Source organism: Spodoptera frugiperda, chromosome 4 (genome assembly GCF_023101765.2).
Source record: "Spodoptera frugiperda isolate SF20-4 chromosome 4, AGI-APGP_CSIRO_Sfru_2.0, whole genome shotgun sequence".
Taxonomy (NCBI): Eukaryota; Metazoa; Arthropoda; class Insecta; order Lepidoptera; family Noctuidae; genus Spodoptera; species Spodoptera frugiperda.
The window spans coordinates 5,564,293-5,586,770 of record NC_064215.1 but is presented as its reverse complement, the minus strand read 5'-3'; the positions used below and the strand labels follow the sequence as shown (position 1 = coordinate 5,586,770).

Below are 22,478 nucleotides of genomic sequence, written 5' to 3'. Positions count from 1 at the left end.
GCTCGTAGAACCTTTGTTGCTACCAATAAATTGGATTACAAATAAAAAACGAATTTATTAAATGTGTTACACGGCAACTAGTTGTCTTACCACTACGTCAACCATACCTATAGTCCAGCGTAGACTGAGTAGGTATCCTAGTGCTACCGCTGAGTTATCGTGACACCTCTGAAATCTTAATTTATTCTAACAAATGTTGGTAACCCGATGAGAAGACTGCGGCTTCGAGTCTCAGAGTTGTCATTTGATTGGTGGATTGGAGATCGCAGTTTAAAAGATTTGAGTTTCAGTCAGCCTATGTATTGAATATTCATACTGTATGTAGGTATGAATGTTCATAATGTTCATACAAGCATTTCATAGACGTATAGACATATACATATCTGTTTTTTTTTTACTCCGCCGCCGCCGCATCTCTATGGGCAGTTGTGTTCGACTGATAGACTTACATCTATTGTTAGTAATATAACCATTAAAAATTAAGGATTATGTATTAATTTGTATGTAATAAAATAAAAAAAATTACATAGATTCCATTAAAAAAAATTAAAAAAATCTGTCTACATTATGAAATGTCAAACAATCTGTCACCATCTCTGTCATTTGTCAGTGTCACTGTCAAACGAATTGTGGTGAGCGAATGGTCGGTTCTTATTTGTAATAAAGAAATCGCAATAATTTGCGTTTGGTACAATTTAAAACGAATCGCTATTAATAGTATAAACAATGGCAAACTCTGGAAAAGGCACTTTCCAACCGGTAAGTTAGAATACCTAACAGTGAGGTTATATTATTAAGACTGGTGTGCTTCAAATGTTAACTTGCTGCTTTCAGGACTCAGATGTTCACATTTCGTTTGAAGATCAGCAGAAAATAAACAAATTCGCACGTTTAAATGCTAAAGTAGATGACTTTAAAGATGAACTGAAAGTTAAACAGAATGACATGAAAAATTTAGAAGAAGCTGTGGAGGAACTCAGTCTTGCAGATGATGCTGATAAAATACCTTACCTTATTGGCGAAGTATTTATTTGTCAGGGACTCGAAGACACTTTGGTATGTAAGAATACTAATAAGATGTTATATATATAAATAATATATAATACCTACATAATATATTTCAATTAGTGCTAAAATTAAGTTAAAAATAATGTTCCCGATTTCCCAATAATTTTCTTGATCGATTGTATTTAATTACAAAACCAAAACATTTCCCATTGAAAATAAGTTAAATTATCCACCATGCATTATGAAACTAACCCATAATTATAGGTACTGTAATAACTTTTCAAAACAATATAAAGACTAAACACATCCATTGAAACCTGTTAATTTTTTTTATTTCAGAAATCATTAGAAGATGCCAAAACCCGTAAAGTAAATGAAATAAGCGAACTTGAGGCCAAATGTGATGAGTTGAAATCCCAAATGGCTGAATTAAAGGCCCACTTGTATGGAAAGTTTGGCAGTCACATCAATTTGGAGAATGAGGAAGAATAATTAATATAAATTCATTTTAGCTGCTTTGTAATCGAATAAAAAGAATACTGCATGTAATACAAATATTTATTATTAAGGCAGTTGTCCCACCGGCAACGATGAACGAGTAACGAGTAGAGCTAGAACTAGAAACTAGTGAAAACAAAAACAAACAAGTGAAGCGAGCACTCGCCGGCAGTGTGAACAGTCAGCGATCAACTATTTGTATATGCATCTCTTTTGTTTACACGGAAAGTATATCTATTGTACGTTTCTTGAGCGAGAAAATAGCCGATAGTTAGTCGTTCACTCGCCGTTGGTGGGACAACTGCCTAAGTCAGTATTACCATATTAAACATAGTCCAGCTGCTTAAGATATTTAAATATCACAAATAATAATTATGTAATCTTGGCTTTGCCTGGCTCACATGTCGCTACATTGTTCTTTAAAACAAAGCCCTCTAACATTGTAATAATAAATATAAGGCTAAACATTGAAAATAAAGAATAATATTTTTATTTTATAATACCTAGTATAATAGTATATTTTCGAATACATTTCAAAATATATTTTGCTATAAATTAATATGACACCATGTATCCAATAATTACATTTTTAGCTGAAACTGAAAGTCATTTGTTTTAAATTAACTATGAATATGAAGAAACATTGTTTCACAAAGAAAATTATGATAAAATTAAAGCTAATTAACTAACAACACTTAAGTACATTTATTATTATTTAAAAATACCTATAGTTACTAAATCACATTTAATGTGTATTTTACATCACACAACCAAATACTACAGTATAGCCCAACTAAATATTATAGTGTAACTTTTGTCACAATGCAACTCAATTCTGACTTAGTACTCATAGCTAAACTACTGCAATAATGACATTGATGAATTGTGAGCAATCAACTAAGCAACATGTAATAATAGTTTTCTAAAAACTTAATCTTTGGTGCCCACATTTAGTAATAATACCCTAGATCTATCTCAATACTTGAATATATCACATAATGACTAAATAGGAATCACAAATGAAATATAAATACAATAATAGTCATAGAACTTAATGTAAAATAAAATTAAATATAGCCAATATTAACTAGTAAGATATGATTAAATAGGTATAAACTTTTTCCTAATGCAATGTTACTAAAATTGTACCATTGTCCCTTGCAATATGTAACATTTGTGTCAATAACAAAAGCACCATAAAATGAATGCCAAAAATGTGCATTATCTGTATAGCAAATAATAAAAATGTTCTGATAAAGAAATATCTCATCTCAGGTTTCCAAATACTTCATACTAAATACTATTCTATTTGTAAGATATGAGACCATTATATTTGAACCAGCGGCTGTTAATGCTATCTCATTAATTGCAATACACAATTACATTCTTGTTTATCTACACTCCACGTTGAAGACTGGTGCGTGAATTGGAATGTGAACTTTGATGCAAACTCTCCTCTTCATCCGTTTCTCGATCAACTCAATTCTGACTTAGTACTCATAGCTAAACTACTGCAATAATGACATTGATGAATTGTGAGCAATCAACTAAGCAATATGTAATAATAGTTTTCTAAAAACTTAATCTTTGGTGCCCACATTTAGTAATAATACCCTAGATCTATCTCAATACTTGAATATATCACATAATGACTAAATAGGAATCACAAATGAAATATAAATACAATAATAGTCATAGAACTTAATGTAAAATAAAATTAAATATAGCCAATATTAACTAGTAAGATATGATTAAATAGGTATAAACTTTTTCCTAATGCAATGTTACTAAAATTGTACCATTGTCCCTTGCAATATGTAACATTTGTGTCAATAACAAAAGCACCATAAAATGAATGCCAAAAATGTGCATTATCTGTATAGCAAATAATAAAAATGTTCTGATAAAGAAATATCTCATCTCAGGTTTCCAAATACTTCATACTAAATACTATTCTATTTGTAAGATATGAGACCATTATATTTGAACCAGCGGCTGTTAATGCTATCTCATTAATTGCAATACACAATTACATTCTTGTTTATCTACACTCCACGTTGAAGACTGGTGCGTGAATTGGAATGTGAACTTTGATGCAAACTCTCCTCTTCATCCGTTTCTCGATCATTTGATATTTTAATAGCTTGATACCACTGGTTTGTTAGATCTGTCATTTGGCTTTTGCAATCTTTTAATTCCTAGAATTAAAAACATATATTCATAATCTTAACACATATAACTTAATTATTATGATTATACCTAAACATGGGACGAAATGATAAGGCATGATAATAATTAAAGCAACAACAGAAGGGATGTCTCATCTAGTTATCACTTGGAAAATACACCAATATAATTCCTATAAACAGTAAAATAATTGCGCATGCTCTCTGAACTGTAACTGCGATATGAAGCAACATGACATGAGTGATGAGACAGTAGGTATAGTACACATGTTACCTGGTGCGTGAATCTCCTTGTGAAGAATGGCGTCAAATACTTCATATCTAGCCTCACAAATCCTCTCAATCGCGTTGTATGAGAATAGTTAACCTGAAACACATTTTTTTTTTGTTTATAGTACTATTAATATGACGGTATATAGATATGACATTTTCAGTTAAATTTCATAATCAAAATTTGTAGCTACAGTTATAAACTTTGCATGCTATGGATAGAAATCTGCTTTATGACAAAGTAAATTGATTTGTCCTGTACACCAACGGCTGTTATCTGTTGATAACATTTGTAATCACACATTTCTATTTACCTCTAGTTCCTCTTCAGTAATCTCAGACAAATGTTCTGAGTCTATAGTTTGGCCCCACTCCTTTGTTTTGGACAAGCTCACTTCCTTCTGCTTACGCTGTGATCTCGAGCGTTTCGTTTTCTTGTTAGCCTGTACAAACATAAATATTTCATGTTACTTTTAAAATTAGTTCTAAGTTATTTGAGGTCATCCGCGCTAACTACTGTTACATTATCATTTATGCATTGTTAGTACTTACTCGCAAAAACTTTAATAACGGCATCGTAGATCCGCCAAAGAATAAAGTCGTGAATAAAACGATTATAAGGGTAGTAGTAATAATCACATGTCGTGTTTCGTCAGAGAAACCCAAATGAAGTGACAAAGCGTAGGAAATAGCACCTCTCAGACCTGAAAAAAAAAAAGTAATAAAAAGTTACCATCTGCATCTGCCCAAGTTTAATTGATGCATTACGCATGAAAGCATTTTCTCTTGAAAAAAAAGTTTTTTTACCAATCTAGCAGTTAGTAATAATACTTCATGTTTTTTATCATCAAAAGCACTTAAAACATGACTTACCACTAAACCACATGATAAACATCATTTTCTTAGTTATCTTGTGTTCACGGAATTTATTGCAGAGTAAAGCCAGTGGAAAAATGTTAGCAGCTCTACCAACTAGACACATAACTATACTCCACACTACTAAGGCTGGCTCCACACGGTGACGAAAACTGAAAATTTCAATATTTCGTTCAATTAATTGATAAGCATAGTTATTATGAATATACAGTATCTAATACTGAAGTAATAGTTAACAGAACCTGCTGATTTATGTAATACACTAACCTGAATATGGCTAATCCTAAATAAGCAAAGACGCAGGTCTCAGCAATGAAAGCCAGTGTTCTCATAGTCTGCTGCATAGTGACCTGTGTCACCGTCGATAGGTTGAAATGTGTGTAGTGAGACATTACTACTCCACAAAATAGTATTGCCATAATTCCTAAAAGTAAAGTCATTATTTATAAAATATGTTAAACATTACATGTATTGTATACACATTATATTCAAACTGTTAAAATACCTGATAAATGGATTCCTTCTGCCAATACATAAGGTGCATATGTGAACACTAACATCATGCCAAATTCAAGAGATGGATTTTTTCTAAGATCAACATGTTTCAATAGAAGTGCACTTACTAGTGCAAATAAGACTCCTATGCCAGCTGATGCAAAAAACATTAACCAGAATCTATTTATTGCTGACAGAATTGCTTCCCCAGTAGACATAAGAGGATCATTAGAATCCAAAACTGCAGTGGTCAATACAATAGCAATTGCATCATTTAGTATGCTTTCCCCAAACACCAACATGTTGAGTACCGGATCAACATCAAGAGCATGGAATATTGCCACCGTTGCAACCGGGTCCACAGCTGATATCAGGGAACCAAAGGCAAATGATTCCACAAAACTTAATTTATATACAACTTGAGCTAATCCCAAAAGATATATTCCTGCACCAATCACAAAGGCTGATATTGCAGTTCCAACTATAGCAAACAATAATATTGAGCCAATATTTTGAAAAAAGTTACCCTTGTGTAAATTATAACCAGATTCAAAAATAATTGGAGGCAAAAGAACTAAAAAGAAGGCTGTAGGTGAGAATGCTTCCTCCTTCCTCCAATTGGCAATATTTCTGATAGACATCAAGTTTATAATCATTCCAATTAAAGCACCCAGAAACACTATTACCACACTCTCTGGAAGATATGAAAATCCAGTTTGGAGCATGAGATGAATCAGTAGAATGCCAAGTGCTAAAACACATAACACAAAGAAGATTGACATGGAACTATTGTGTTCATCTTCAGCAGAACTTTTTTCAGGTAGAGGTGCTGCATCAGATGGGCTAACAACTGAAGCATTTGGACCTGACGAGGAAGATATATTTACTAATACAACCGACAGGATCGAGTCATTCTTTTCTGTGACAGTATTTGAACTTTCAGTTGAGGAACTTGGTGTAGAATTTGTAATTGAACTATTCAAGGTTGATTCACTTGCGCTCGAAACACTCTCATTTTGTATACTAGCTCGTTTTGACCTTGATAGAATATATTCTGCATCGCTGTTATATTTGGGATTTGAATTTCTTTGCACGTTCGTTTCGGCATATAATGTGTTTATACTTCTCTGTTCACTTGATATCGCGGTCTTCGAGTGTTCTCCATAACATTGACTTATTATACATATTATAACAATCCAAAACACCTCTTTTCGAATAGGCATTTTTACAATATTTAACAAATTCTTCACGTCACATTAAACCAGCTGTAATTATATGAATTTATTCTTCATAATTTATGTAGGAACTTGCAGGTGAGTAGATTTTATAGCAATTATCAAAATCTTCTATGACTTTTAGACTGACGAGAAATCAGAAAAATGTATTGGAACTCAGTGAATTAAAATAATTAAGTTTAATTACTTGCATGAGTGACTAAACTCACACTCACTTTTACGTTGGCTGACACTGACAGTGACATTTGCAAAGATTTTAGTGTGGGACAATTTTGACATGACTCGGCCGACTCAGCAAATGCCCCAAAGTCTATCTATGGTACAACAAAGTGATTTGTAAGCTTACTAAATAGTGTTACCAATAAAAAAATATATTTTCATTCATTACTTCACTCATTCACTCACCACAAACGAAAGAAATCTAAAAAAGTAGAACATTGTGGTAGAACATGACGTAAACAAAATATAAAATGTCTTGTGTCCATGGCCAATGGCTATTATCTATTTACAATAGTTAGAAACAAAGCAAATTGTTTCATAATTTGGACACTACGTTAATTATTAACTAAGTGTGGTATGAAACCCTATTTGTTTGTAAGTCACAGTAACATATCTACGTAGCAAGCAAGCTATAACGCAAATGGTAAGTATATGTTTGTAAGCTTTATAGTTTTTAACAAACATCACCCTATATACTGAAGATTTTAGTTTTTCTTTTCGTGTATTTTATACTACATTAAATAATTACTTCGTAAATTATTTTAAACAACCAAAACAACAGTTCCAAATGCGTGAACTGTGATGCAGGAAATATACATAGAACGTGACGTATTAGCAATAACACATTGGTTTTGGTTTATTGCCTTATCGATATTAATGAAGAAATATAGATTAGCAACATAACCTACCTAACCTTATTAATTTTTAATGATAAAGGAAAGCTTGTTGTTATTTGTTTACAGATCATTTGTAACTTTTGATTTGTTTACATAATAAACAATAGGATAGAATTATTACAATGTACAACAATAAATGCACTATGTTGATTGTGTACTTATGGTATTGCCCATCAATTTCATCATTATTACTTGTGTTTATTATTGAAAAAGCAATGTTTTCTTTTACAGTAGCAATAATGGACAAAGAAGATGCATTATTAGGAATGGAGATGGGACGGCTGGAAATTGAACCTTTAAAGTTAAATAAGATTAGAAGTAATGAAAATCCTTTTACAAGTCCTTTACTAAAGAGAAACTATTTGGAAGTTCCTCTTACATTTGTTCCTAATGAATCCAGATGCTCTTGTTCCAGTAAAAAGAAACTAAAATCTGGAATCTTAAAAAAGAAGCATAATAAAATTCTCAAAGAACCAGTACTAAACATATTAAAAAAATGTAGTAATACTGTTAAATTGGAAAATATTGATAACTGTGAAGAATCAACAAGCAGAAGTTTGTCAGATATTGAGGGATGTGACCCCTTAAGTTTATGCACACTTGTTGATAACTGTAATCAGTTAAGAATATCATCTAGTGATAATAAATTAAATTTAGTAGCTAATGAATATGGTGGTCGAAGATGGTGGAAGCATGATGTATCCAGTGCACAGGAATCTAAGGAACCAAAACAACAGAGTAGTAGATCAGGCAGCTGTTCCCAACAGGCTCTCAATCCCCCTTGTGATGTCACTATTGATGAACTAGCAAGCTATTTTGAAACATTGGTACATATACCAAAAAAAATGTCCTCCATGGCTGAAATGATGTATATTTAATTGTGAACTTCACTCACATGTGAACCAAAAATGAGGACCTCATACTAAGTGCAAAGTTAAAGTAATATTGAAAGAATTTGTCAGTTGAAACTGGGGCAGGACCCGTTGACTGAATCTATTTACAAATTAATATTTGTATGACAGACATAGTTTTTCACTGCCATGCATTCAACCTATTTTACACTTTCACTTCAAATCAATATTTTATGTTATAACCCTGATGTGTAGTATTTTATTTAACCATAATTTTCAGCAATTTCTAACATCTGTTTGTTTACTATTCCTTGATTTTAATAATCCTAGTGTTATCTGTGTCATTTATTTTGTTGTACTGTAAGTGATAAATATCAAAACTATTTTAAGATGGAAAATATTGTGAAAAATACAGTTATGATGATTGAACAGTTTTTTTATTACATATGTTTCATGCCTAATATTTCAGTGTCTGCAATATACAGGTGATTTGTTATTGAGAGTACAATCTCATATGAGTCATTTACAACATTTTTGTCTAACAAAGGGATAGGCGGAAATGAGTAATCAATAAACTATTTAACTTTATGTTAATTTCAAAATGACCCAAATCTCAAACTGAAAAATAAACTAAAAAACCACGATTTTTTTCCGGTGTACCATCTATCTCAACGGTAACAAGCTCAAGGCTCAACCCTAATGCTCTTTTATGGGACACAAGTATTTGGGTAATGGTTTTATTTTTTCTTTTTATGGAATAGAAGGCAAACGGCCAGGCGGATCACCTGTTGATAAGGGATCAGATCAGGGACAAAATTACACACCTCTACCTTAATTTTATAATCAGATGAAATGAAAGGGTATTCGGCACGAACACGAACCACGGCATGGCCAGAATTTAGCGTGATAAGTAGGGGTAAATTCCTGAATTGAATAAGTAATTTCTCATTTTTCTTCATGGTATACAAAGAAATATTAAGCCCTACTTGGCCCATCCATTGGCCATGGTAACAGCCACAGATTATAATGTTATTTATTTTCATCGTCCTTCTGACATCAGCTGTCACATCAGCAGCTTTTACAAAATAGTCTAACTTGTTTTGTTGATACAAATTGAAAACAAATACGTCTACTTTCAGATGTTGTATTTATATTACTGGAACAATTAAATAATTTATATTTATATAAGTTTCAATCCTAAAATCATGTTGAATGTAAACGCTGGATGTTGGTATGGTCTATTTTTGGATGCGTATACTTATTCCACCAAATATTTGATTTTTACTGTAACAGTGATCATAACTTCTATATTTTTCGTATGGATATACGAGAAACCTTCGTTTTACAGGGTATTTATTTTATTCAGAACGCAATTTTAATTATTCGTCACTTATAGGTTCTACATTGTAATCTTGTCTGTTTTTTCTATTTTAGCTGTTATTCAAAATAAGTAAACATTCTACCATTGTTAGTCCTATTGAGAGCTGTGAAGAAATTGACTCCGAATACCACAACAGTACATTATTTGATGATGAGTTAACAACTAACCAAGAAAGGAAAAAGGACTCTGAAGTAGAACCAGAATCTCGACCTTCTCATTAGTCATAAAATAATTGAAATATTTACCCACGGAATGTTTAGTTTATATAGCATTCTTAGGTACATTCATTATATCCAATGATGTTATCCAATAATAAATATCCAATTACCTACCTACCTTTTTTATGCCTTGTTGATAAAATGATTGTAAAAGCTAATGTAGCTACAAAGGGTTTGTACATTAGCACTCGAGAGGGTTCGATTCCGGGTCTGACAGTGAATGTCTTTGTTTTCTTCAGATGAGTCAGAGATTTTACTTTGGGATAAAATAGGATGCCACTAAAACATTGCAAACTGCTTGTTTATCTCTATAGAGTAGGTACCTAGTCATGCCAAGTTTAAGGTTCCTTTCAGGTACTTACTGCGATTTCTTTATTATTATAGTTAATGTTATGTGACTTGGCCTTTGAATAGTTGAGATAAACAAGCAGTTTTAGTGGGATTTCGTTCCATTTTATAGAAACATGGGCTTCAGCTGAGGATTCTTCATTAATTTAGGTCTTCGATTTTTGACATCAAATGAGGTGTTTCACCATTGAATATTTTCAGTAGAGGCCATTTCATGTCTGTTGTGCTTTTTTTTCTATTCTGGGTCAGGCCATCCTAGTTTTCATAGTTTTCCCTTTATGAAGTCTTGGTCACAAAGAAAGCCAATATATCGGGTAGTTTTCTGGGGTCAGTAGCCAGCAAGTTGGTTCCTCAGATGAGATTGGAAACAGACGGCAATTATCTAGGTATGTCTTTACGGAGCGTCCCCCTGGTAGACTGATATGGAAGCCGCAATACGAGTAGACAGGAAATCATCACGGCTTTAAGGATCCGGTCCGGACATATTTTATATTGCCTCTCAATAGTTTCAAATTCATGATGCACAAAGTCCAATCACCCAACAGTGCCGTGTGTCGTGTTGTGGAGGACGTGTTCACGTTCAACACATTCTGTATGAGTGAGTACATAGGTACGTGTTGAGTCTCAAACTCAGAGATATCGAGTCTTTAATTTTAAGAACTGTAATATTGGTTTTTATAATTAACTTAATTAATTAAGTTTAAGGACAAGCTAAACCGTTTACAGTTTATTATAGTACCTACTTTGGTATGTACTTTAATTCACGTTTTCATTTTAAAAGGAAAGCCCTAAGATTATAAAATAAAAACCCTATAGGTACCTAATACTAGTACATAATAAGCAGGTTACTATAATACATATCTAATGACGCAGAATAAGTATATTTTGTGCGTACCTACTTATAATGTCGTCCTTTTCCTTTCCAAATACAAAACAATAGTAAGACGTCATCATTCAATGCCCATTAATAAATTAATGTGCGATACCCATGAAGCGAATACAAAGAGATGTCATAACTGGACTTCCCTTTAACATTTAGCATGACACTTTTTACGGGGAGCATTGTACGTTACAAACCATGCCCCTCTCTATTTACCAACATGCAGTCCCATCCAAATTTTTTTTAATGTCAGAGAGCACTATTATTATGCCACCTCTTCTTTATACTTGCTTCATGGAGATACTTTACCTGCCGACTGGTTTAATCATAAAAGGTTTTGGTTGATATCATTTATGAAAATCTTTTTAAGAAGAAACTAAGTTTAATGTTGAAGGTGTGGGTTACTTATAATTAAATTATTGTTCTGTATTACTTCAAATCAATCAATATCTGTATATCGATATTGAGATATCTTACAAGTATAATGTGTATGAACTGTTATTTAAACACATCACTTAATACAATCATTTTTTATTCGTGACAGCCGAAACAAGCAAATTAGTGTCTTATAAAAGTAAGACAATATGAAATAACACTATAAAATAAAAATATTATGTAATATCAACATTGAGAAAACATACAGGTGCAAAATATGCTATGGCTACTAAAGACATCTGAAGTATTAAATTACCAAGATGTTACAATTATATATTGAGGAAATAGTAATGATTCATTGTTCTTACAAATTTCTTTAACACCGAAATATAATACCTTTTATTTTATTTATGTAAGTACCTATTAAGTATTCTGTCTGAGCCTGTACACTTTTACAGTAACCACACGGAGAATTCTCTTCGGCTTTATTAGAGAAGCTATATCAATCAGTATGACGTGCATATTTTGATTAATAAATAATTATAGTAGATACTAGGTAAGGGGTAGGTAGCACACGGTGCTCTCTCTTATGTAACAACAGGATAGGTAGGTACGTATTTGATTATATCAAATTATAATTTAAAACAATCTTTAAATCCTCTTTCTCATATATTTTGACTTATTTAAATTGAACTGATTTTAGGTTTCGGTGTTTTTATCTTAGGTCCTTGTTTCTGGAACTAACTATTTTTATGGCGGAGTTAAACCTTTTTCATAGAAAATTGCTTTTATTGATGTTATTGAGACAGGTGACGCAATGGAAATACGATTACACTTGTTATTTTGTAAAATGATAAGCTGAGATATATTTTAATAGTACTGTCGTAATTATAATAAGGTAAAATATCTATGAACAGGCTCCACATATTAAACTTAGGGTCGAAAACAATAGGTAAGTATATCTACATTTCTCAATGTTATTGTTTACATTTATATGTGCCAGGTTTATTCACTTTGGCGGATGGTACTTTAATCTCATTCTCCTTTTCACTTACGAAGGTCAGATGAAATCTCAAACTTAAATATTATGGCCGTAGTAATTCTAAACTATTTTGATTAAGTAACCTTTCTCATAGATGACTACTTATCTTATTTAAATTATACCTAATATAATTAATTATATAAATCGTATAATTTTAACAGGTGAAATTCAATTATTTATGAAAAAACTAATAACTTTTAACCTGAGTTATAATGCAATAGGTATTTGGTAGGTACTATGAACCACATAGGTTGGTACAGCCAGTTTGATGAAGTAATGTCTTGTTCGCACTATGCTAGTATTTTAATCGATTAGCGAGTTCTAGTTCGGTAGCTTTTACCCGCTTCTGTCCTAAAATCGAAACGAGAGAAAGCTGCCAAATAGTTGCTGATCGACTAAAATACTAGCGTAGCGAACTGTGCATGACTGGACTGTAATTAGCTCTGTTTACGTGTTTACTGTATGTATTTATTACCTGAACTGTACCTACTTCATTAACCATACTATTTATTGCTTACCTACATAGAAATTACGATAATTATGTTAGGGTCAATATATTGTGACAGAACAGAATCTTACAAAGCAAGATAATATATAATATCATAGAACTTGCTCCGTTCGAAGTATGCAACTAGCGTGTCGTTCTTACATCCCACAATCTCGCGTTCGTATTATTTTACAAGGTACACACAAGCGTCAAAAAGATTAAAATTAAAAACTGTAGACAACTGGGTGAAATGGGTGCATTCCCATTGTGCCAACTGGCTCTATTGCTGTTTGTTGACATAACGGAAACCATGACCGGATCTTATTTTTCTCGTGCAAAACTTCGTTAAAAATGGGGAACAAAATATTGAAGAAAAATAAAAACCGTCTCCGAATCTAGACAGATATTTAGAAGCACACAACAAATTTTGTGTAAATGTAACTTATTCAGTTTACTGGTTTCACAACAGTAACGAAGTTATTTCCTGAGACAACTAGCTATTTTATTTTTTTAAGAATTATTTGACATTCTTCTACTTATGTATTAGTTTTGTATAAAGGTAGGTAAGTACTTGCAGTTGAGTAGTATATACCAGGGTATCACTGTCAATATTATTTTATTACACATCATATTCATAACTAAGAAATAATGTCGAAGTACGACGATAACTTTAGAAGCTAAAGCAAAATTCTCACTCTGTATGTTATTAAAGTAATGATTATTATTTATGATTACAATTTGTTACAATTTTTTTACAATTACTTTATAAATTTCGATTACCAAAAACTAACACAATTCATAGGATTTATTGTGCACATTTTGAAACCACTGTATACATATAATGTAGATACGATATTTTGTAATAAATTTAACATGATTGACTACAGTACAGCACCCCAAATATTGTCCAGCAAACCATCGCTGCTATAGGGTGTTTACTAAAGTAATATACATTTCATACACAATTCCACAGCTCACATTGCGCACCATTAGAAAAATAAATTATAGATGCTCCTAAACTAATACCTTCAAATTTATCTTGGCATATTTTCGCTGCACATCTGAAATAAGGAAAATATAACTTATTATTAAATAAAAACATGTGCAATGCTATATTAAAATTTATAAATAAACTAGCTGGTCCCACACTGGTCTACCCCTAGCCGCTGCTCTGCTCTGCTTGATAAATGGACTATCTATTTTTCAATTGGAACCTGTAGTTCTGGAGATTAGCACATTCAAACAAACAAACTAACTTTGAAGCTTTGTAATAGTATTGATGAACTTACGGCAGTTGAGCGGGAAATTGACGAATAATTTGTCTGAGGATTTTGATTGCCAGGAAACATGTTCATTTGCATATGTGGCGGTGGTGGCGGTGGTGGGTGCGTGGCGAGCGGAGACACAGGCGGCGCAGCTGCATTTCCACATCCACCGCCACCTGCATTGTTTGGGCTGCCTGTCGTAGACAGTCGTGAAAAAGCAGCTAGAGCATCGGGAAAATTAGGAGGTGTCGCTGGAGTGTTGCATGGTGTCATCAATTGCTGAAATAATAATTATATTAAATTTCTTTTAAGTGCTATCCAACATTACATTTTATAAAAATGAAAGTTTAAAAGATTTGTTTACAAAGGTTTGTAATTTTTTTATTATTATTAAGTTATCATTAGTATACAAAAAACATTTATTTAAAAACAAATAAACCTATGCACTGAACAACTTATTTTAGGAAGGTTATCTTTGAATGAAGGATATAGAAATCAAAATCTATTTATTCTATACAGTATTTACGGATACCTGACGGTAATGTGGGGCTGCAATGCCATTAGCTCCAGTCGGAATAGCCACTTCTTGAAAAAATATTGATAATGCGGTCTGAAAATTAAAAAAGTTTATGATTGTTAAAGTGACAAAGTATTTCTATCTTATTATTAGATGTTCCAGAATAAACAAATATTATGTAGATATGACTAAGGTCTTTGCTTTAAAAAACATAAGCTGAAGTATTGTTAATATTGTTACTCATATTTTTATTTACTAATAATAATCATTACTTGTTACTTTGTTCCAATATTGCAAATGACTAAGGCACTAAATAAAATATTCATAATTAAATTGATTTAATTAAACATCAACATTCTTTTAAATAAGATATGACCTGTAAATAAAATGAATCATAACTATGTATTGCAAACCTAACCAAAAAAATGTATGACTAAAAAGTGCAAAGGCAATTATGTACTCTTAATCCATACATAACAAATCTCATAATAATGAACTGAACAACAAATACAGAAATAAAACATAAATAAAGCTTACTAATAGGTAACTCTTTATTTATTTTGAGACTGACAGTCATTTATCATAGTACTACTACTACATTCAACAAGAGAGATAAAGTAGATATATAAACATGTACAATTACACATTTGCTATATTCACATCAAGGTTAAACCACTAGCTCCATTCGCTTATTGCGTGTTATTTCGTCAATATCAATAATATGTTTACAGATTAAACGAGTAGCATTTATCTAATAACATAAATAATTTAAGTGGAATTAACTAATAATAAAACGTATAACGAATACACGGGAAACATAAATAAATACAATGTCATTATTTATTTGAACAATTAACAATTAATTGATAACAAGTTAACACCGAGTGACAACTGCTAAAGGCTATTGTAAATCAAAATATGTAGCAGCCATTTCATGATTACATACTGTTTGTTTACATATTTATAAAATTTACCTCAAATTGCCAATGTGCAGCTTGCAATAGCTGTTTTGCTTGTTCTTGAGCACATCCTGCAGCTAGCACAAATTGATTTATCATAACTTGTTCACGTAAAGTTGAATCCATTGTAACAAAATTCAACAAAATATAAAAAGAAGTCCACTGAATATCCAAGAAATAACAAGCAATGAAAATAAAGTCAAGAATGCGTATCTAATCAATTACTGAGCGCTAGTGGACCCATTTAGTAGGGCGAGTGTGAAAGAGAGATCCGATGAGTTTACGTAACAATCACTGACACGAGTATTATTGCCACAAACAACAATTTCATTACTTTTTTAATAATGCTGCCATTATTCAAATAAAAGTAAGTTCTAAAAATCTTTCGCTAAGCGTTAAAATACACATCCACTAACGGTACTCAACATTAACAATTAAGTAATATATAATGTTATTCATTTAGGATACAGTACTCAGCACAGGACTGCACGGTTAGCGCTGGTGAGCAACATGTTGTGAATTGAAATCCCGCGTCGGTCAAAAAGTGCAAAAATGTGTATTTGGCAAAAAAAATTACGTTGGTTCAACATAATCAGACCGATCGGAAGACTTCTTTGTTTATGTATTTACTCAGATTACGATAAAGTTAAATGTATAATAATATACATAGAAACACCAATTCGTTTATTTTGGGCATTGGATACAATTATTCTGCATTTTTGTGAAGTCCAATGTGTTAATAAACTTCGACTAAAGATAAGATTTCGATAAAGATCGAAGAAAGAATTTTTAAGATTTTATATTCGATCCAAAATCGTGGATAAATACTTGAATAAAAATGGAAATCCATATCGTAATTGAGTATTTATCCGAAAAGTCACCTATCTCTACTCAAGACTTCTGCGTAGCATAAATAGTTTGGAGTTTGGGATGATATTGAAAAATAATCAAAATCACAATAATGTCAATATGAATGCTATCCATGTCATTTTTATTTTTATACAATTATTTATATCGAATAAATAAATAATTCTCTATCGCTTACTGACCGAATGAAAATTCAATGTCAAAAACGTCAACAATGTCAAAATATAATATAAGATGGATCAGTCACAGTGGGACATTTAGTTGAATGAACTGTGCGTTGGTAGATTCTACTTTGTAGAATTAAAGTATTGATTTTCTCGTATTGTTTAGATAATGGAACCAAATCCTGTAATTATCGCTGCCACAGCCAAACAAACGGCGTCTGTAAGTTATTATTTCTGTTTGTTTTATATAAAGAACATGAATAGTGTAATCATTAATATCGGTGTTTTTTATTTCAGCTAATATTTCTTCATGGTCTAGGTGACACTGGGTTAGTATGTTTTTGATTACCCAACGTTACCCTTTATTTGATAGCATATCTCTGACATTTTAAATAACTCGTATTTTGTATTTCAGCCATGGTTGGGCAAATACTATTGCTGCTATTCGTGGCCCTCACGTTAAGGTAATATGTCCGACCGCTGCTACGATGCCAGTGACGTTGAATGCAGGTTTTCGTATGCCGTCCTGGTTTGATTTAAGAACATTAGATGCTACAGCTCCTGAAGATGAAGAGGGAATAGTAAGAGCCACTGAACATGTTCATCGTCTCATTGCTAATGAAATTAAAGTAAGTAAATTCTAATTATTATTAACCAAGTTAAATCTATTTCATTCCTTAGTTTTGTCCAAGTTGTTTTATGGATCTACTTATTAGACAATAGTCTATCTCAGTACCAAATTTTATCCACATCTATTCAGTAGCTTTTTTGTGATCACACACAAATGGATGGAGTGTAGCAAAGGATGTGCAAAGGTTTTGGAGATTAGAAATTTTTTCGTCAAAAATGAATCCGACCCAGAGTAATGCAGCAGTATTAGTATGTTTTTTTAATGTAGTTATACTACACTAGGATTTTATCCTGTATTAAAAACAGGACATTTTACCTAATTCATTTCTCCGAAAGGGTTTTCCTTAAATTCTGTTTAATTACTAAGAAATAAAGTATATAAAATATTTTTTTCTCCTGACACAATAGACTATTATCATACGAAATCTAGGTAAATATGTATGTTTGGCTAATGTAAGAAAAGATGTCATATAATTATGTATTGTCCGTTACATACAGGGTGTAAACGGAACACTCCCAAATGCACCAAACAAGTGTTGGAAAAAAACAAGATTTATTTACAAAAAATAAAGAATTTAATGTTTATTTCACACAAAAATAGTTGTAATCTACTGGTTAAGTCTTATGTTGCATGAATAACATGGAAACAAAAACTGTCCATTTACACCCTGCATATATTTTTTGTAACATTGTTCAAATAATTCCCTATTTGATATAAATAAATTTTATATTTTAGGCTGGTATACTCCCTAGCAGGATATTGCTAGGCGGATTTTCTCAAGGTGGTGCATTGGCACTTCATGCCGGTTTGACATATCCAGAACCACTAGCTGGAATTATGTCATTGTCTTGTTGGTTACCACGACATGCTCATTTCCCTGACGCAGTGAAGACTTCTAAAGACTTGCTGGTAAGTCAATAACATTAATTTAAACTTACCTATATTATAACTTTATACTGATCCATCAATTATTATCTGTACATGGGTTTAATTTATACACGCTACATATACAATACACGCAAGTGTGTACTCGTAACTCCACTTGTGATGAAGGTGTTCAGGAGCGGAACTGATCACTTACAATCACAGTCGAGACCGGAGACCAGTCTACTTGTATACTTCCCTGCATCCCGTGAAAAAATGGAATTCTTGTATAACACTCTTCATTGAGTTTCATGACATTATTGATGTCCCCTCAACTATATTAATAAAATTTCCTAATTTGCCCTAAAGTTTTAACCCATCTGGAAGTATCTTTCCTAATTAATTCGGTGTTTTTCGAATTTGTTGTCTGAACAATACACTGGTGTGTTGAAAGCCTATGACTTCATATTGTGAATCAGTAAGATAAGACGATTAATCCGAGTTGCCGCCATGCTACAAATCTCATTAACGGGTGCGGCTCACAGCAATGCCGTAACGTGCCTTGGTGGCCCCGTATAAAAAAATCTTTGGGGGGGGGGAGAGGGGGAATCATCGAATTTAGGGCCCATTTTGATAACGTTAATTAATTTTCCGCGGTATAAAGGAATTGATTAATTATTTGGACTTTTTTAATTTCTAAGATAAGTTTTTATTAAAAATAGTCCTTTTTTTTTTGTTTACACACATTGGGTTCCCCCGTAGCCCGGGGTCCCCGTATAATTGATACGGTAGATACGGCGCTAGCTACACGCCCCTGGCTCACTGTAATCAGTAAAGTAATTGAAGTCTGTTAGGTATATACTAACATTAACGTTATATGAACGAAATGATTACATAAACACCTTATCATCCATCAGAAAGGCTATCAATATCTATACTTGTAATAACTTTGAAAACTTTGTACAAAGATTATACATAGGTAACATATTTTTTTTTATCAACTTATTTCGAAATCTTTAACTTAACTTTAATTAATTATTAAAGTATAAAGAGTTTCTCTTGAGTTGTAACTTATTTGAGGGTGCTCGAAAATTCTGTGGTTAGTGATGTGTGCGCAAACACATTGATATTTGGGCAAAGTCATTCACCACGCTTACGGCTCGAATTCCAGTGTGGTTTGAAACTAGTCAAGCATCCTCAACGAGAACGAGATTATGTTGTATATTTTAATTAGTTTAGTCGATCACAATATCACCATTAGGAGGTTTCTCAGTTAAAGTTATATTTGGAAAATGTATTATATAAATGGATTTCTATATTCAAAGCACATTGTATGCTAATTTAAGTTATAAATATTTATTGGTAAACTTCCTTTATGTAGACCGGGTTAATTGCCGGAAATTAGGTATATTCAATATTGTAAATAGATTAATTCATAATGTATGAATATTTGCCTATTTTTCATTAATTTTTGCTAATTTTACGTAAATAGGTAGATAGAATAAATCGAAAAAGCGCACAATACTTAATTTTATAATTGAAAAATAAAACTAATTTTATGTATTTACTTATAATGACTTTTTAATTAGTATTGTAATAGGTTAATAGGGAGAGGTCAATAAAAAAAAAAGCAGGTGACAGTGATTTGTTGTTAAATATTTTAGGCTAACACTTAAGGAAATTATAGTAAACTTTAATTATACTAATATTATATATTATGTCTTCCAGATATTCCAAGCTCATGGTGACTGTGATCCAGTAGTTCCGTTTAAATGGGGACAAATGACTGCTTCATTCCTCAAGACTTTCATGAAAAATGTCGAATTCACAACGTACCAGGGCCTGACACATAGTTCTTCAGATGCAGAGCTTAAAGATATGAAAGCTTTTATAGAAAAAACACTAGCTGCTTAAAAGAAATAGTTAAAATCCTTGTAAAAGTACAGAATATATTTTTGTTCGACCTCAAGTTGCAATAGTTACACTACTGTTAGAATTTTAATGTATTAGCTATAAACCCATCATGCTGTTCTATTTCTGTGGCTTAGTGTACATTAGTATAAGATATTAAAAGTACCTAATAGTATCTATAAATGGGAATAGAGTGGAAGTAAGTAGGTAAATATATTGTTGATCCTACTTTCATCAATTAAGGTTTATCATGTTCTTGGTTTCAAGTACTTACTCGAAAAATTAACGCCTAATTAGGTAAATACCTAGGTAACTTTATTGAACTAATAAATATATTTAAAAAGAGTATTTAATATTTTAAGCTCATCCATAGATAACTAATTACGATTCGTCCTTTCCAATAAACTTTGATCGAAAGTTAAATCAGAGCAATTTATGACATCCTAACATTGTGTGCAATACGTAATTAAACAAATCCTTAAATATAATTTGTATTATTTTCATCACATCCGCCCAGCAGTTTTATTTGCAGACCGTTTGATGTCTTAAAAAATAAAAAAATGCAGATGAATCCGGTGATTCGTAAGCAATAAGATACTCTGATCCCGATTTTTCGCCATAGTTTTGACGGTATAAATACATCAGTGTCACTCGTACATATAACTGACTACTTACTAAAATTAAGTAGTGCCAGGTAGGTAAGTAGAAGGGGAAAATGAAAGACTTGGAATAAAATGATAAAAAGTTTTCAATGGTTAAATCTTATACAGGCATTGAGCTCGCTAGGCCCTACTATTGGGTATCTGTCTAATACAAATAACGTTTTTATGGGATAGATTGATAAACGAGTAGATGGATAACCTGATGGCAATGGTAAGCAATCGGCGGTGCTGGTGCTGCCCATGCACACTCGCTACACCAGAATAGTTGCACGTGTGCGTGTGTTGCTGGCCTTTTAGACGTTGGGGAGGAGCTTACGGTAAACCTCATTCACTCTGCCAATATTTCTGTGAGGCCGTGGCATTACATTCGTGCTGAAACACGGCTCTTGTGCCCACCTTACCCAAAAATTATTCACCCCAATATTTTTAATTCTTTGGAGTTGGCAACTATCAAAGTTGCGCTAGTGTCAATAATAGATTTGGAAAAAAATTGCCATACCAGCTTTGTTTGAAAGGTAATACGTGAATACGTGCAGTACCTAACTATACGTGAATACATCAGGAAAATTTAATCAACAAATAGTTTGGGACTATGAAAAAACTAATGTATACACCACAGCTGCTCGTTATCATTAAGTACCTATTTTTAAATACTGAATATATAAACTTCTAACACTGATATACCAATCCTATTATTAATTAATTGAATGAATTAATATTGAAATCTATACATATACTTACCTACATATAATAAAACTGTAGGAGTGGTAATATAAAAAAAAATGTACAGGGTAGCACCATGTATGTCGGCGCAACCACATCAACTATTCAGAGAAAGTAGAATAAGTTTGGTTAATTCACTTGATTGTCCTAAAAATCAGTTTATTAATCATCAGTTGATTATTTTAAGTTTAATACGATGTAAAATTAACGTTATCATTGTAATTTCAATACTTAACCTAAAACTTGTAAGCACGTGCTCGTGCGCCGAGTCCTATAAATACGCCCGCACTGTAGGCAATCGAGGCAGTTGCACTCCGATCGCCGTACAGTACGGACCTCTCTGGGAGTTGAATAAACTAAGTTTACAGTACTCGTGAAGTTTTTCTAAGCCCCAAAATGGGTGACCATCGTGAGAACAACAACTGTGACGTCAGCAATGATGACGTCACACTTTTTCAAAACACCACGTAGATTTCTCCTTCGTCATCAGAAGTGGGATTGCAAGAAGCCCTTACCCCAGCCGCTTCATCATCAGCTCTTCCACCTGATCAACTGGAACGAATCAACAGCCGCAAGTACATCAAAACCACGACCTGGAGAGTGAAAACAACCCACCAGAATAAACAGATAAGTATTGCATGGTTAATTACTCTTTTCAAATTTCAAAAATTCTAAATTAAACGCCGAGAACTCTACGAGACCCTCCGAGAAATCTACGAGACCCTCCGAGAAATCTACGAGACCCTCCGAGAAATCTACGAGACCCTCCGAGAACTCTACGAGACCCTCCGAGAACTCTACGAGACTAACAACTAATTTATAATGAGCAGAAATCCTTCTCAGAGAAAATACTTTCTTTGCCTACAGGT

General features: G+C 32.5%; 5 protein-coding genes across 8 annotated transcripts; 3 read left to right on the top strand and 2 right to left on the bottom strand.

The window, feature by feature from the left end:
- The first annotated feature begins 590 nt into the window (after window positions 1-590).
- Window positions 591-2,006, top strand: LOC126910662 (probable prefoldin subunit 4). The gene is made up of 3 exons (XM_050693419.1): window positions 591-759; window positions 835-1,056; window positions 1,348-2,006. The coding sequence occupies exons 1-3, from the start codon at window positions 727-729 to the stop codon at window positions 1,498-1,500; spliced, it is 408 nt and encodes a 135-aa protein (XP_050549376.1). The 5' UTR covers window positions 591-726; the 3' UTR covers window positions 1,501-2,006.
- Window positions 1,549-6,818, bottom strand: LOC126910661 (sodium/hydrogen exchanger 8). Of its 2 annotated transcripts, XR_007705286.1 has the most exons (8): window positions 5,344-6,818; window positions 5,106-5,262; window positions 4,836-4,990; window positions 4,515-4,666; window positions 4,277-4,405; window positions 3,967-4,059; window positions 3,274-3,704; window positions 1,549-2,622 (listed from the first exon to the last, which is right to left on the bottom strand). XR_007705286.1 is itself a non-coding variant. In XM_050693416.1 (7 exons), the coding sequence occupies exons 1-7, from the start codon at window positions 6,554-6,556 to the stop codon at window positions 3,552-3,554; spliced, it is 2,052 nt and encodes a 683-aa protein (XP_050549373.1). In that variant the 5' UTR covers window positions 6,557-6,818; the 3' UTR covers window positions 1,549-3,551. The 2 variants fall into 2 exon arrangements, 1 of the variants encoding a protein (XP_050549373.1); XM_050693416.1 differs by having other exon boundaries at window positions 1,549-3,704.
- A 149-nt stretch (window positions 6,819-6,967) lies between these two features.
- Window positions 6,968-10,027, top strand: LOC118272635 (oxidative stress-responsive serine-rich protein 1). Of its 2 annotated transcripts, XR_007705287.1 has the most exons (3): window positions 6,968-7,211; window positions 7,696-9,664; window positions 9,750-10,027. XR_007705287.1 is itself a non-coding variant. In XM_050693418.1 (2 exons), the coding sequence occupies exon 2, from the start codon at window positions 7,704-7,706 to the stop codon at window positions 8,340-8,342; it is 639 nt and encodes a 212-aa protein (XP_050549375.1). In that variant the 5' UTR covers window positions 6,973-7,211; window positions 7,696-7,703; the 3' UTR covers window positions 8,343-8,744. The 2 variants fall into 2 exon arrangements, 1 of the variants encoding a protein (XP_050549375.1); XM_050693418.1 differs by lacking the exon at window positions 9,750-10,027 and having other exon boundaries at window positions 6,973-7,211; window positions 7,696-8,744.
- Window positions 10,028-11,657: 1,630 nt separating this feature from the next.
- On the bottom strand, window positions 11,658-16,302 carry LOC118272634 (UBA-like domain-containing protein 2-A). Of its 2 annotated transcripts, XR_007705288.1 has the most exons (5): window positions 15,803-16,302; window positions 14,844-14,921; window positions 14,336-14,590; window positions 12,197-14,107; window positions 11,658-12,103 (listed from the first exon to the last, which is right to left on the bottom strand). XR_007705288.1 is itself a non-coding variant. In XM_035589254.2 (4 exons), exons 1-4 carry the CDS (start codon window positions 15,911-15,913, stop codon window positions 14,081-14,083), a joined length of 471 nt encoding a protein of 156 aa, XP_035445147.1. In that variant the 5' UTR covers window positions 15,914-16,050; the 3' UTR covers window positions 11,658-14,080. The 2 variants fall into 2 exon arrangements, 1 of the variants encoding a protein (XP_035445147.1); XM_035589254.2 differs by having other exon boundaries at window positions 11,658-14,107; window positions 15,803-16,050.
- A 569-nt stretch (window positions 16,303-16,871) lies between these two features.
- Window positions 16,872-20,712, top strand: LOC118272632 (acyl-protein thioesterase 2). Its single transcript, XM_035589252.2, has 5 exons — window positions 16,872-17,038; window positions 17,116-17,147; window positions 17,234-17,447; window positions 18,185-18,358; window positions 20,042-20,712. The coding sequence occupies exons 1-5, from the start codon at window positions 16,988-16,990 to the stop codon at window positions 20,225-20,227; spliced, it is 657 nt and encodes a 218-aa protein (XP_035445145.1). The 5' UTR covers window positions 16,872-16,987; the 3' UTR covers window positions 20,228-20,712.
- Window positions 20,713-22,478: the final 1,766 nt, after the last annotated feature.